The 15,403-nt window shown below is 41.3% G+C and overlaps 1 protein-coding gene across 1 annotated transcript in view; it reads left to right on the top strand.

The window, feature by feature from the left end:
- LOC150087119 (uncharacterized) overlaps positions 1–15,403 on the top strand; it is a 447,878-nt gene that overhangs the window by 318,898 nt on the left and 113,577 nt on the right. Inside the window, exon 18 of the mRNA XM_090372381.1 lies at positions 1,556–1,716. Coding sequence (XP_090228507.1) covers positions 1,556–1,716 — 161 coding nt within the window. The remainder of the gene's footprint in view (positions 1–1,555; positions 1,717–15,403) is intronic.

Genomic DNA, 15,403 nt, shown 5'->3' with positions numbered 1-15,403 from the left:
ATGTTGAATCTCCTAAAACTCTACCACAAACCATAGTTTTTCTGATGATAGCCCAGTATATTCCACCTTCCAGTTTGAGAAACTTGCCTGCAGAAGCACAGTTTCGGCTTCTTGAATATTCGCTATCAGTTCCTTAAATGCTGATCTCCAGACAATTTTCGAGTGGGGCAAAGATGAAGTTAGTATTTCAATCCAGTAACTCAGTCTTGTCTTATAGAATTCTTCTGCTCCTCTGCTTATCTGCGATTTCAAGATTGATAACTCTATTAGGGATTACCCTGATTTCTAACCTTTATTGGCACAAGCACATCACAAAAATGGCTTTCTTCTGCCTCTTAAAAACTAGCCTTTCTCTTTAGCTTTTGGCATTACTTTTATTTTAAACAACTATACAAATCTCAAATCCGCTCTAGCATAGATATTGTTCCACATCTACGGTGGTGTAACCACAACCAGTCTCTAGGTTCGACACTCCATTCAAATGAGGGCAGTTAGATCAATTAATGATCATTGTCTCACAAAGTCTTTGCACTGTCTGTCTCATAGCCATTCTTTTCCTGGTGCACGCCTTTTCTGATACTTTCATGGGCACTCTTCTTTTGAATCTGCTTCCATAATTAACCGTCTCTTTCTTCCAGACCACTGCGAACACTTGCCGAACCAGTCAGTATCCATTTACTGACCAACTTCAAACCCACTGATTTAACTTTTCTACTTCATCGTTTATTCATTCAACTTGGATTTTCTGGGACAACATCCCTTTGCACATATTTCCTGAAAATTGCCATCAACAGAAATTCAGTCGTAATTGTCATGTCAACGTAAATTGTCAAGTTCACGTAAATGTCAACAAGTTCTTTCATCTTCTCAACTTTCAACTTCCATTGTTTTCATCTTTCATATTAATGAACAGGTACTAAGTATTATCGGTTCTCATAACTTTCCTGTTTGACGTTTACTGCAAAAAAAAAAAATTATCATACCTCTCACAAGCGTCTGTTAGGTGCCTCCGTAGCCAGGTGGGAAGGAGCACATGCTTCTTGATTAGACCGGCGTTCGAGACCGTCACCACCGGATGCGGAAAGGTCAGGAAATGACCACCCGGAGCAATATGGCCTTAGTTGCTAATGCTCCTAAAAAAAACCAAATAAGAAAAATAAATAACAAGCGTCTGGTCATCATTTCTGAGTAGACTTGGCTGTACAATCTGCTAAAATAGTATTACGGTTAAAACGACACTCGCATCATTTTACTTTCTTGGATGCTAATGTGGAAAATATTTTTAGCTTTCTGAATCGGACTGCAATATAATTTAAAAAATATAAAATGTTATTTAAAATAAAGTTCTTTCTTTCTCTGTAACTATCGGAGAGACACAATTTGGTCCCCGAAACCCTTATTAACTATAACAACAATAAAAACTACAAATTTCGGGAATTGATGATGTACTAAATTAGGAATAAAATATTTAAAGTTAATAGCAGTTTAAATGTAATATATTAAATTTAAACTGCTTTTGACTTAGTCAATAAAAACACTTGATATTTGTTGATAGAATGCTGATCGTTATGTGAATGAGGTTGTCGTTCAGCAACATCCGGTAATCATGACAGACAATGACAAGACAATAAGAGTCATCTGTTCTTTTGAAGCAGGAGAAAGGACGTATACTCTTGGTGCATCTCTCGTTGGTGGAGATTCTGGCATGGAAGTTACGTAAGTACATTTTAAATTGAATTCCAGCTCTTTGCTATTTAATATATTTTAAAAAATTCCGAATTTTAAAACATTATTTTAATTTATAAATAGACAACAATTACCGAATTCATAAATATTATACGCATCAATTTAAAGGCAATAATTGGCGCATTACGTATGCGACTGAATGCATTAAGCAGATACTCACACACACCAAACCACAGATTCTATAGCAGATCTATAATTTATTTTTTTTTCTGAATTTCTAAATACATTTGAATATATATATATATATATTCAAATGCAGCGAATGTCTTTGTTGAGCATAGTTGTTATATAAGATTAGTGTTGCTCAATTTTTTTTTTAAATATAGTTCAATAAGTAATTCAATATCATACTAATTGCAAATCCATATCATACGATTTAAAAATTGAAAGGGCAAGTGCCCAGTGCAAGGACAAATGATCTTGTAGGTCTCGCAGGACAATGACATTTTAAAGTACTAACAAACTTAGGCGCCCGTTACGATAGCGATACATGTACTTTTTTCGGGCTTGTGGTACCGTATTATTAAAATACAAGCTGCAATGTGGGCAAAAGCTAAGAGATCTAGTCAAAACGAAGTCATAGTCACACGGAAATGTATCCAAAATTTCCTATTTGAAGTTTTTGAATACAGTATTCTTTTTATAACACTAAATTGTTTTTTTTCCCCTTTTTTTTTAAAGAGGGTTTTTAAGGGAATTTCTGGTCGAATATACGTTTTTCAACATTTATTCGTGCTAAAATCTTATATCATTTAGGCAGTGAATGATTTTGCACATTTAACAGTTCATTTGACAATTCACCGGCATGGCAGGATTGTAAATACAGGGCCGCCGCAAATGGGTAGGAGAGGTAAGCATCGCTTACGATGCTTACCTCTCCTACCCATTTTTTTTTTCCGATATTGTTTTCTGATTGCTTAACACTTATCAGTATTCAACATTTAGGGCGGCGAATTTTATTTTGCTTATTGGCGGCGCATAGGAACGCAGCGCTACGGTACAGTAAATAATGCATATCTGTCTTCAGATAATTCAAGTGAATGACCGATATCAATATGCAAATCGATCTTCAGTTAATTCAAGTGAAAATTTAAAAATTTTCGTAGTGTCTACGCTAATTAAGAATCTGAATTCTTTATCTATATTCGAGTATGTCGTAAATAAATACTTACGCACCTTCAACTTGCAAAGGGACATACTAGTGATGTTGCTGATTCTAGAGATTAGCATCACTGGAATCCGACCACAGTCTGGGTTCCAGGCCAACGACATACGAATCTGGCTTTTTTTCCGTGTGTAATGAGACCACGAAAGCTAGGACAGTGGAGGATTCTGAGGTTTTGAGGCCCGGCTTCAACACTCCACTCTGGTCTCAGCTTCGACAAGACTGGGACAACTCTATTCTAAGTGACTTTTTCAACCTCTAAACTTAGTTAATTTATATATGTTCTTCTCTACCCATTTTAGTAACCTGTGCATTCTCTTAACAGGAACACGGGCAATTTGGCCATAGTAGCCTTTGCGGCAAAATTCAAAACCCACTCGAACCACAACTGTACAAGACTGGTCCTAACATGGCTCTGTCAAAATTAATCGGCTGGGGGTTCGCCTGTATGGGTGAACCGTGCCTAAGCCATGTCCCTATCCTAATGGTCTAAGAGATAGCATTTAACCTCAACATAACAGGATGTTAATCTCCAAAACCTGTATGCATGAAATTCCAAGCAGAACATGTTGCAAAATCGCAAGCGTGTCAGCGGTGAAAAGAAGGAAAAGAAATACAGTGACTGAATTTTTTTTATTTAATCGTGAACAGTAGATATATTTTCAACAACGACTATTTACATTCTATGTAGAAAAGCAAAAGCAAAAAAGGAAAAATAAAGAAACTTTTTAGAAAAAAATACAAACGTTTCAACATTTCAACAAGGAATTAAGAACAGTTTCTTGGTATAGGTTTAGTCTCGTATTTGACACGTTGAAGGTGATGGTGAAGAGGTGACCGCCACTGTTCCATTCCCTGTTTAGATGAATCCAGAGTTTCTGGGCTTTTGCAGTGTAGAAATCTGCTCTGAAACTTCCTCCTTAGACTCCACTTGAGATTTTGCTCCGACGTGTCGGCAGGTGGCAATAGAAGTCGTCACTGCTTCTCGTGTGCTTCAAGCAGAAGTTGTAAATGATGGCCTTGGCGGCAATGAATAAAAAGTTGCAAATGGTGTGTGTTGTCTGCTCAGGGTAGAGCAGGTACCAGTAGTCCTCCGAAGTGTGGTGGTTGCAGACATGCTTTTCTGCATCCAGTGCATATTTGATCAATTCTTTGTTCACAGGGCGCGCCAGTGCCCTGTGAACAGTCTATGTGCCTTCCAGGGTACCTGGAGTGGCGCAGAAGAGGCAGTAGTTTGAGGTGCATATCCCGAAGATTGTAGCTTGTGTGGGATAGGAAGGATGTTGCGCCACAGTCTCCACTGAATGTCAGCGTCCGATTTGGAACATTTCGTCCTATTTGGTAGGACTGAAGGTTAGATGGTGGCTCGTGATGTGTTGAGAAAGGTGCAGGTAGAACTTGGCAAGTGGATAATCGTGGCTGTGTGGCGTGCCATGATTAAATGATAAACCTTTTTCGGGGTTGCAGGAGACAAAGGTACAGTGTCTTCTGGTGTTGTGATGACGAAGGTTGGGGCAGGTGAAGATGAATGAAATGCCAAGAAGAACACCTTGCATAATCGCGAGCGTGTTAGCGGTGAAAAGAAGAAAAAAGAAATACAGTGACTCAATGTACAGTTGAAGAAATCCTATCAGCGAACTCAATACGTAGCAATAAGCCTGCACAGTGCGTCCTTGAAATCTACGTCTAGAAATGTATTGAGAAAACAGTTTATTAAAATACAAGAAAAAAGTTTAGTCAGTTTGAATAGGAGCAACGGGTTTTTAGTAGAGTATTAAACAGATTAGTGACGTCATTTCCGATACCAGCGTTTTGTGTAATAGTAAATTTATGTACAGCAATCATAATGAAAAGCTTACCTTAATTAAAACCCTTTTATTTATGTAAAACGTTTTTATTTTAATAATTACTAAGTGTGTCTCAACAATGTTACTTTTACTGTACATGGTTATGAACAGATCCAGAACAATAAATACTTAATGATTAAAATTTAGCTATGAATTGCAGAGCACTAAGAAACTCAATAATCGTTGCACACAGCAGGAATAAAGGAATTTTATTAGTGCTGCAATTAAACTGAAGCATGATCAAAATAAATATCATTAAAGACGTCAGAAATGAGTGCCGTATGGCATGAGATAGACTACAACACGAAAGGAGAAAGGGTGCGAGTCCCGTACACGTGCGGATAGCACTGTGTTATTTTTAATATGAGCGCCAGCTTCGTGGATGAGATTCAACAAATCATCTCCGTCGTTAACCTCTGTCGCGTAAACAACTTGCTTCATGTGACTCCGCACAAAAAAAAAAAAAACTATTATATTATAAATAAATAAATAAATCTTTATTTTTCCTGCCAAAATTAAAATATGGGTGTACATTGGTAAGAGACAAATTCCCTTCACGGCAGAAAATGCCAGGGGATTAACATAAAATGTGAATAAAAGAGTGTTTAAAATATACAAGAAAGGTTAACTATACACGAACAGATGAAATATAAACTGCATTACTCATCACAGCATTTCTGTCTAGAGTCCTGGCAATTGTAATACAATTTCATCTTAACATCACATCCATTGAATCAACTTGTGCGAGCTGTACACTTGTTGAAATAAGTACACACACAGTTCTTGACAGAAATTCACACAACTACTAGGCAACAGTAGCCTCAGCGAACCACACTGCGGTTTGTTTCCTATATTTAGAATCTTCAATGAGCCTTAGTAGGTTAACTCCGATATGTCTTAGGGACTGAATTGATTCTAACGCACTGGCGGGTATAAACCTGTCGGCCAACTTCAGACTGTTGGTCTTCATTCTCAAGGATTTTGTACCTCTTAATGCAGATGGCAGGATGTGCCACTCACAAAGCTGTCAGAAGCATGGTGATGATATCGTGCCAGTCATCATTTTGATTGTAGTTATTAATCGTTTCCAGGCAATGATGTCTGGCAAACGCTGCGGTTTAAGCTGCTCAGAGAGCTACGTGGTTCTTAACTGTTGAGGGAGATGGTGCCCACTTCAGCAGCCAGAATTCACTTGCATATATTCTCCTAATGTGAGTACGGGTGGCTGACGCCCACAATTCTGCGCCATGCAAAATGGCCGAATACACTGTGGTTCTTAAATATCGTGCGGTTATTGTAGTCTGTTTCACGTGCAAGAGGTGCTGTTTATATGTGTTATGTCTGTAAATTACGTGTCTTCTCTGGTCGATTTGCCTGTTTTGTTGGACAAAAAAACCCAATTTCTGGGGAAAAAACCTTGCTATCTACGCCTGATAAGAAGAAGAAGAACTCTATATGATACCGAATAACTCAGTCACGGATTGAAAAAAGCCCATTAAAGTTCCTGACGTCATCGACGGGATTCGACCCGGACCTTTTCCACGTGGGGAGAACGGTGACGATGCCAATGTACTACTCGCGCAGTTAATGAATAGGGGAAGGATAGTGGAGGAGTCTCTGTCCTTGGATGGTGGTGCCACCCACCATCCACCAAGCGACATCGTTGTGGTTAACCATGCTCATTTTCAAACTAGGCCATTTGTTACTAAACAAGTGGCTGTAACAGTTCGCCTTAGAGTTAATTTTTGACATCTGTTGGTAGACCTTGATCTCATTCAACAATCGTCCCTCTCCTTTTTCTAGGAGATTTCAAAGGATATAATTGGTCGTGATATGTTATGAGGTAGTACCGTTAAACTGTAAGGGTCTGAAAATCGAGGGTATTCTCGAAAGCATACCCAAGAAATGAAATTCCTTGTTTACGGCGTTACATCAATACTCAGTTAAATAAGCTTAGTAAAGAAATCACTTTACTAGATCAAATTATTATATTAGGGCCACCAGTAATTTTTTTACATATACCCGTTTATATGGTATGTCTGTAAATTGTGTGTGTTATCTGGTCGATTTTCCAATTTTGCAGGAAGAAAAACCCTCAGTTTCTGGACCTACGCCGGAGACTCAATAACTGAGGCACGAAGTGAAAAAAGCCCATTAAAGTTCCTCGCGTCATCGACGGGATTCGAACCCGAGCATTTTCCACCCAGTGTGGGGAGGACGGTGACGATAACAATGCGCTACGCGTGCAAACCTTACTAGATCAGAAGGAAACGTAACTGTCTGCCTCAGTTTGGTGTTATTTTTATTACTAGCCAACCACCTCTTGGCCACAACATAACACTGCAACTGGCTCCACGTCCTGGGGCTGGCAACCTGGAGGGGAGGACTCTCCCTTCGAGGGCAAAGCAGTTCCCAAAATCCTGGGTGCACAAGTCAATCCCCGGTAGATTGAGAACAAGAGAGCCAGGCTCTCTTGTTCTCAAATATAGACAGAATTCAAACTCCAACGTTCCACATTATCCATTCAACGCAAGAACACCTGATTGGAAAGCTTTCGACATTTCTAGTGCAGAAATACCTAGAAAGAAATGCTCACGAACTGTCTTGCGGGTACGATACCCCAGCTGGTCGTTTAAGACTGGCACTTACTCGTTGCCTCTGCTTGACAGTCCGAGCAACTACACAACTAAAACGTTTTGGTGGAATTTCTGTCATCCTTTCACTTTCACAAAACGTTTTTGTGAACCCGTCAGGAGATGTCATCATTGAATGGTATCTCATAAATCTGTCAGATGAAGAGCTAAAACAAGAACTGCAAGTTCAAGAAGTTATCACAGCAAAACGAATCATGAAAGGACAAGACCTTGCTATTTCTCGTTCGGAACATAATCCTTAAATTTGACAATTCCAAACCACCAATAATAATCAAATCATACCTTAACTGCAGTCTTAAAGCTTACATTCCAAAACACTTATTCTACAAGTGCCAGAAATTGGGCACCCACAAACAACCTGCAAAGGATCAGCTGTATGTGCCACATTTGACTCCATTATGTGCACTAATACTGACTGCAGAGAACTGCAAAAACACATCTGGCATATCCTAAGGAGTGTTCTCTTTGGAAATGCCGAAAAAAAAAAACAAAAAAACACAGCGATGAAAAACTGATTAAATTTAACTACCAACAAGCCAAAAAATCCTTGCCAGCCCCAAATACTAAAAGTCACCTTATGCCCAAGTATACAGGCCAATAGCACTGCTCTCTGTTCTCTCTAAACTTCAAGAACGACTCCTCCTCTTCGGCCTTACTAATTGTTAAACTGGAAAACAACTTGCCTCAGCTTCAGAACTGGTCTCAACACCGAGGATGCCATCTATAAGAGAGAGAGAGAGAGAGTGAGAGAGAGAGAGAAAATCTTTATTGTACGCTATAGATACAAAAATGTGCCCGCCACAGCTAGGAGGCCAGGGGCTTGACAAAGATATAGGGTAATATTAAAATATGTACAGTATAACAAAAAAATAACATAACATTAAATTAACTTAAAAACGTAGCATTAACCATTCAATGGGTCCTTGACGTTGTCACAGACATTCTCTCAGATATGCCAGACAAGCTGTACTTGCTACCTGGGAGTCTAAAACGCTGATGGGACTGATATTCGGGTGACACTCAAGTCAAGTGGACCCAATTTCGGCGAAGTGCGGACGGTCTGTGACAGCCAAATCCTCTGCTTGCACGTTCACGATGGTGGGACTGTTAGTAATCCTGGGTATAACCTCCATGCACAAGCACATGGTGGGTGACTACCCAGGTGTGAACCAACGTAAGCTGGGGTCGAGGTGTGGCGCCCACACCACATGGAGGAACGCCGTCCCTCTATGTTACCAGGCAGTACTAGGTAGTAGATGACTCCCATCAACCGGTGAAATACCACCACTTTGCTTATTGGAGGCTTGAAGTGGTGGAACCCATGTTTAGTCTCTAGAGCTAAGTTCCGGTCAACCCTTCCCTATCTCTTCCATAATGCAGTATGATTGATGACTTTTGAGGTTATGATGAACGTCGTGGCGAGATCCAATATTCCTTACATTTCGAGGGTACAGCTCTAAAACGCTTTTCGCAGGCCGGCCGCTATTTAGTACACCGGACCGAACCTATTGGTAACTCTCTAGGAGGCTTCCGGATCAGCTAGTGTATAATCTTGCTACCTCTACTCTGCCAGATAGTGACTGGAGGGAGTCCGAGTAGTGTGTATGCGGGGAGCATTGTCGAGGCCACGTTATGTCAAGGATCTGGGTATATTCTTACGACATGTACGCCATATCCAAAAATTTCATTACTTCATACAGCATGTCCCACTCACTTTTTCTTACTATTGAATACACCATGAATTTTCAAACTAATAGAACAAGCTTATCTGCGAAAAGATCTAAACCTCCCAAGGACTTCCTAATTCATTTCACAAATATACGTGGTCTCAATTCTAATCTAAACGATGTCCATTTCCACTTGCAGTCTGCCAAACCACATGTACTTTTTCTGACAGAATCTCAGTTATCGGTTGATTCAACTACTGCTCATCTCAGTTGCCCAAATTATTCGCTGTATGATTCATTTCGCCTCAAAGGTGGTACTTGTGCATATGTCCGTTCTGATATTCCCTGTCAGAGACTTGGCAATTTGGAATCTCCTCTCTTTGATCTTCTCTGGCTTAAAATCTCTCTACCTCATTCTGTCAAATTCATCTGTTGTCTGTATCGTTCTCCCAACTCCACTAATCACTTGGAGCTCTTTGACTTCCTCTCGTTGCAACTTGACTTTCTCCAGTCCAACTTTCCTAACAGTGAGGTAATTTTCCTTGGTGATTTTAATGTTCACAACTCCAGCTGGCTTCCGTTTTCTAGTCACACCGACCCAGCAGGTCGAGATGCTGAGGCTTTTGCAATTACTAATGACCTAACACAGATTGTTCATTTACCTACAAGAATACCTGACAATCCGAATCATACAGCCAATACGCTTGATCTTTTTCTCACAAACAACCCTTCTAAGTACACGGTCGAAGTGAGAGGTCCTTTAGGCACTTCAGATCACAACTTGGTGATTATCTCTTCTCCAATGGAACCTTTATCTCATGGCTATTCCCAACCTCGTGTTGTTTGGCATTACAAGAATGCAAAATAGGATGACCTGCGAGACTTCTTTTCTTCTTTTCCTTGGTCGGATTACTGTTTCAAAACTTCTGATGTCAACATTTGCTCAGATCGTGTCAGTGAAATTATTCTTGCAGGAATGGAATCCTTTATCCCACACTCCACTTTAAAATCTCGTCCTTTATCTAAACCTTGGTTTTCCAATAAATGTGCTAAAGCTGTTCAAGAGAAGAATGTTGCATATCGTAATTGGCTTGTTTCTAATTCTTCAGTTTCATTTACTGCCTACACCAAAGCTCGCAACAATTGTAAAGCAGTTATTAATCAGTCCAAACTAGAGTTTGAACAGTCTAAGAGTAGAAAACTTGCTTCTTGCCCTAATGGTAGCCGAGAATTCTGGTCTCTTGCCAAAGCTATTGGCCGCAACTTTTGCCCATCTCTCCTCCCACCTCTGCCCAAAACGGATGGTTCTGTTGTCACTTCAGCCAAGGATAAAGCTGACCTGCTAGCATCCCATTTTTCTTCCAGCTCATGTATTAATGAACTTGGTAAAACACCTCCCAGTATTCCCAACACGCTCCATTCAATGCCTCCTGTGGTTTTCCGTCAAAAGGATATCAGAAGGATTTTGATGAATCTTGATGCTAAGAAAGCTCCAGGTCCTGATGGTATTTCTCCACTTGTTCTCAAAATCTGTGCTCCTGAACTTAATCCTATTCTTTGCCGCCTTTTTTCACTTTCTTTTTCCAAAGGTGTTTTTCCTTCTGCTTGGAAATTTGCTCATATCCAGCCAGTTCCTAAAAAGGGTGACAAATTCCTTCCATCCAATTATCGTCCCATTGCAATTACTTCTACTCTTTCTAAAGTAATGGAAGAAATCAATTAACCGCCAACTCTTAAACTGCCTAGAAACCTTCGGTCTGATCAACGATCACCAGTATGGTTTCCGTCAGTGTCGATCCACTGGTGATATCCTGGCTTATGTTACCCATTTATGGACTACTTCAATGGAAAGGTTTGGTGAAACACAAGTAGTTGCTCTTGACATCTCAAAGGCGTTTGATCGTGTTTGGCATAAAGGTCTTCTAAACAAGCTTCCATCTTATTGTTTGCCAACTGTTTTTAGTAATTGGTTATCCAGTTTTCTCTCTGATCGCTCACTGAGGGTGATGGTAGATGGCTCTCTGTCTTCTAACTTCTCCACTAATGCCGGTGTCCCCCAAGGTTCTTTCCCCACTCTTTTCCTCTTGTATATCAATGACCTTCTTACATTGACTGGAAATCCTATCCATAGTTTTGCCGATGATAGCACATTGCATTCAACTTTCCGTTCTGAGAAATCTTGTCCAGCTCAATCAGCTTCAACTTCTCGAAAATCTGCTACCAATTCCTTATATGCCGATCTTCAGGTAATTCTCCAGTGGGGCAAAGACAACTTAGTTGATTTGAACCCTTCTAAAACTCAGTCTTGTCTTATATCTCACAAAAAGGATTCTTCTGCTCCTATGCTTATCTTTAGTGACACTCCCATTTCTAGGCAAAAGGATATATCTCTTTTTGGGATTACCCTGACTTCTTATCTCTCTTGGCACAGCACATTACAAATATTGCTTCCTCTGCATCTAAAAAACTTGGTTTTCTCTTTCGCTCTCGGCGTTACTTTTCTTCCAAACAGCTGCTCACTCTGTATAAATCGCAAATCCGCCCTGCCATGGAATATTGTTCCCACATTTGGGGTGGTGCCCCCAAAACCTCTCTCAGGCTTCTTGATTCCATTCAGAAGAGGGCAGTTAGGTTAATTAATGACTCATCTCTAACAGAGTCTCTCCACTCGCTTTCTCATAGACGCACTGTTTCTGCTGCATGCCTCTTTTACAGATACTTCCATGGGCACTGTTCTTCTGAATTGGCTTCTATAATTCCCGCTCTCTCTTTCTAAACAGTCCGAACACGTGCCGCCACCAGCCAACATCCATTCCAAGCACGGTACTAAGTACTATAGGTTCTAATACCTCTCGTGTTTGGGGTTCACATAAAAAAAAAAAAAAAAAATAGATATGAGTATAAGGCAGATATACAGCAAGATATGTACACGTTCATATGTACAAAGCACTTATTTCAGAATATTCACACGTTACAATATTTCACAGTGCCAAATTGATGTTCGGTAGATCATTTTCTTGTGAAACAGTTCATCGATTTGCCTGTGACGTGTCATTCTGCACCTTATAGGAGATAGCAAGTGGAGATATCAGTAACAGTCGATATCAGGGGCCAAACAAAAGGGGAACACGTTCGGCCGACGAGCGCCTGTAATTGCGATCCGAAGCGAATTTATGGAGGTCAACTCCGATCATTAGCAGGGCTTGTATTGTGGGAAATACTTGGCCAGGTAGGAATCTGTCACTGATCTTCAGCCTGTTCCGTTGTAGCTGAAGAAGAGGGCGGCTCGTAAGGAAGGATGTGGAACATGCCACTGACATATATCCCAGAAGTCAGGGGTGTTGATTTTGCCAACCAGCATTTTGACTGTGGTCACAGTTCTCCTCATGCCGATTATTTGAGGCAACCGCGGGATTTGAAGTTGGTCGGCCATGCTGGTGGTGCTCTGTTGTGGGGGGGGGTCGATGTTTGCGGGTTGCCCACTTCAATATCCAGTATTGACTGGCGAGGATGGGCTTCATGAGAGAAGGTACTGCGGAGGCCCATATTTCAGAGGCATACAGACAGGTAGGATACACAATGGTTTCCAGATATCCGATTATGGTGACTGAGAAAAATTATTCAAATTATTATTTTAGGGTTGCCCATAATTAAATACATTAACCTGTATTTGTGTCTGTAAATTGCGTAGGTTCTATGGTTGATTTGCCTGTTTTGCTGGACGAAAAAACCCCAGTTACTGGGGAGAAAAACCTTGCTGTCTACGCCAGAGACCAACTAACTCAGCCACTGAGTGAAAAAAGCCCATTAAAGTTCCTCGCGTCATCGACGGGATTCGAACCCAGGCCTTTTCCACCCGGTGTGGGGAGGACGGTGACGATACCACTGTGCTACCGCGCAGACTATGGTGACGGAGAGGCGGGCCGCTGCCGTTACGAGTAGACATGTTTTTACGAGCTCCTGAGTTTTGTGTTAAAACATGAGTTTTAAGTGTTTAGTTCGCCAAGAAAAGTGTTGCTGTCGAAAGACATTCATCTGAGGATTCCCTAGGTGAGAAAAAACTTTGCAAACTTTTGGGAATTTAGCAAATTATCAACGTTTTTATCTGTGTCCTTTGTTTGCCAGACTGCAATGGTCACCATGTGGCTGGCAGCAGGGCCATAGAGAGGCACCGATTATAAAGCGGAGGCCATGTTGGTAGTGTGCACTTGACTGGGGAGGGGGCCCCAACATGTTTTTATCGAGCTGAAAGAGAGCTCAACCAACAGCGGGCGTAACTGCGTTCATTCAACGCAGCCGAACCCAGTGATATTATGCTTAAGGCAACGTCACTTAAGCTCCTGGCAAGGTCAAGTGGCGACAAGGTTAGTGATTGTTTCACCCCCACTCCCACCCACTGCTGCATACTTTCTCTTCTAGTCATCAAACGGAAGAAGTTCACTACCACTACAGTTACACGAGCGTTACTTGGGCGCGCTCTACGCCTCTGGCAGTAATTGCCTTGCAGCGACCACCTGCTTTTCACAGCTTTCACTTTCCCACTATACTTGGATGTAACCCTCCCCAATCATTGGTGAGGAATCAAAAGATTGACTACTGCTAGGCCCGAAATTGTGCCACGGACTTACGTCGGCAACATTTGTAAACATTCCTAGCCGATTCTTGAGTGTGTGTGGATCCTACCTCGATAATCCGGAGTAGTCTCGATAAACCGTACCTGAGACAAAATGATTACCCATAGTCAGAAATTGACTGAACTTCAGCCAGAAGATGAACACTAACGAAGAAGGCAACAACCTATCCTAGAGCAAAATGATGATTTGCAAATTATAGTGAAGAATGATCACGATGATGGAGCACAGCCACAACAAACTTCAAAAAAGAAATACAAGAAATATGTCGCCCTGAGTACGGGAATGGAGACAAAATCGCAAAGCGAATCGAAAGACCAGCAAAACAATGAGGACCTCCAACCAGAGAACATCGAAGAATTAAGTAAGCAGCCCCAGCCTACCATAGACCCCAGATTGCCGGATAGAACGGTACTGGACCAGGTTTTGGCCCTCCGGGTGGAGCTTGAAAACAAACTGAAAGACTCCACAAGTAGAATCTCAGCCGCCCTTGGGGCTGATATTGTAGGAATATGGACCAATCTGGAGACGGTCTTCCACAAGGTTCGCAGTGAGGCAGAAAGAAATGCAGCCAAACTGGAGGCCTACCAGGAATGTAGGGTCACACAACAAATGCAACAGCGCATCCCTACCTATGCAAGTTTACTGAATAATCCACCAACTGTGACACAGATGCCAAGAAATGAACAGCCAAAGAAAAAGACACTCCTCCCAACTCCAAACCTGGTAATACTAAGGCCCAAAAATGCCGAGGAAATAAGAACAAGTGAAGAAATTAAGGCAAAACTAATAAGCACCATGAAGGAAGACCGCAAATAAACCAAAAGCAGAGGAATATGCAAGATGAGGAGCATAGGACTGGTAATAGAAACCGAGACAAAGAAAGAGATGCTAGGAATAATACAAAACCCCAAAATAGCCACTTTGTGTCTAACAGCTGAAACACTCAAAAGAAAAGGGCCAGCCATAATAATATACGACGTAGATAAAGACATCACACCGAACCAATTAGCGTACGAACTCTACCATAGAAACCTACAGGGAAAAATCCCTAACAAAAATCCACGAGAGATAGCAATGCCCAAATACTCCATTAAAGCGAGGGATGGAATAAACAAAAACTGGGTAGTAGAACTAACCCCGGAAGATTGGCAAACCCTGAAGAACCAAACAAGGGTGTTTATAGAATGGGGATGCTACCGATATCGCGAACGTGTGGTCGTTCCGAAGTGCTACCGCTGCTGCAAGTTCGGTCACACCACGCATACGTGTGCACAAACCACCCCAACATGCGGCCACTGCTCAGAAAAAAGGCCATGAATACAATGCCTGCCCCACAAAGATGTGGGGGCAGGCATTATATTCATGGCCTTTTTCTGAGCCGACCTACCTGCATAAACTGTAAAAACTTAAAGTTAGAGTACAAGCATTCACTGAGAGACCCCATGTGTCCCACGTACCAACGAGTCAAGAGTTTATACCAAAGTAGGATTAACTATGGGGCCGAAAATTAAAGCTTACAATACAAATACAAATACTAAAAATAATTCAAATAAATGCGCAGAGGGCTAGAGCAGTAGCCGACCAGATCCGGGTTAAAGCTGAAGAGGAAAACGCGGATGTCATCATATTACAGGAGCCATACTCGCATGGGAAACGGGTTGTAGGTTACCCACTCACCTACAAAGTGATA

Source organism: Mastigoproctus giganteus, chromosome 4 (genome assembly GCF_048544385.1).
Source record: "Mastigoproctus giganteus isolate SK-2022 chromosome 4, ASM4854438v1, whole genome shotgun sequence".
Taxonomy (NCBI): domain Eukaryota; kingdom Metazoa; phylum Arthropoda; class Arachnida; order Uropygi; family Thelyphonidae; genus Mastigoproctus; species Mastigoproctus giganteus.
The sequence above is the reverse complement of the archived record's forward strand: the minus strand, read 5'-3'. Positions and strand labels throughout refer to the sequence as shown.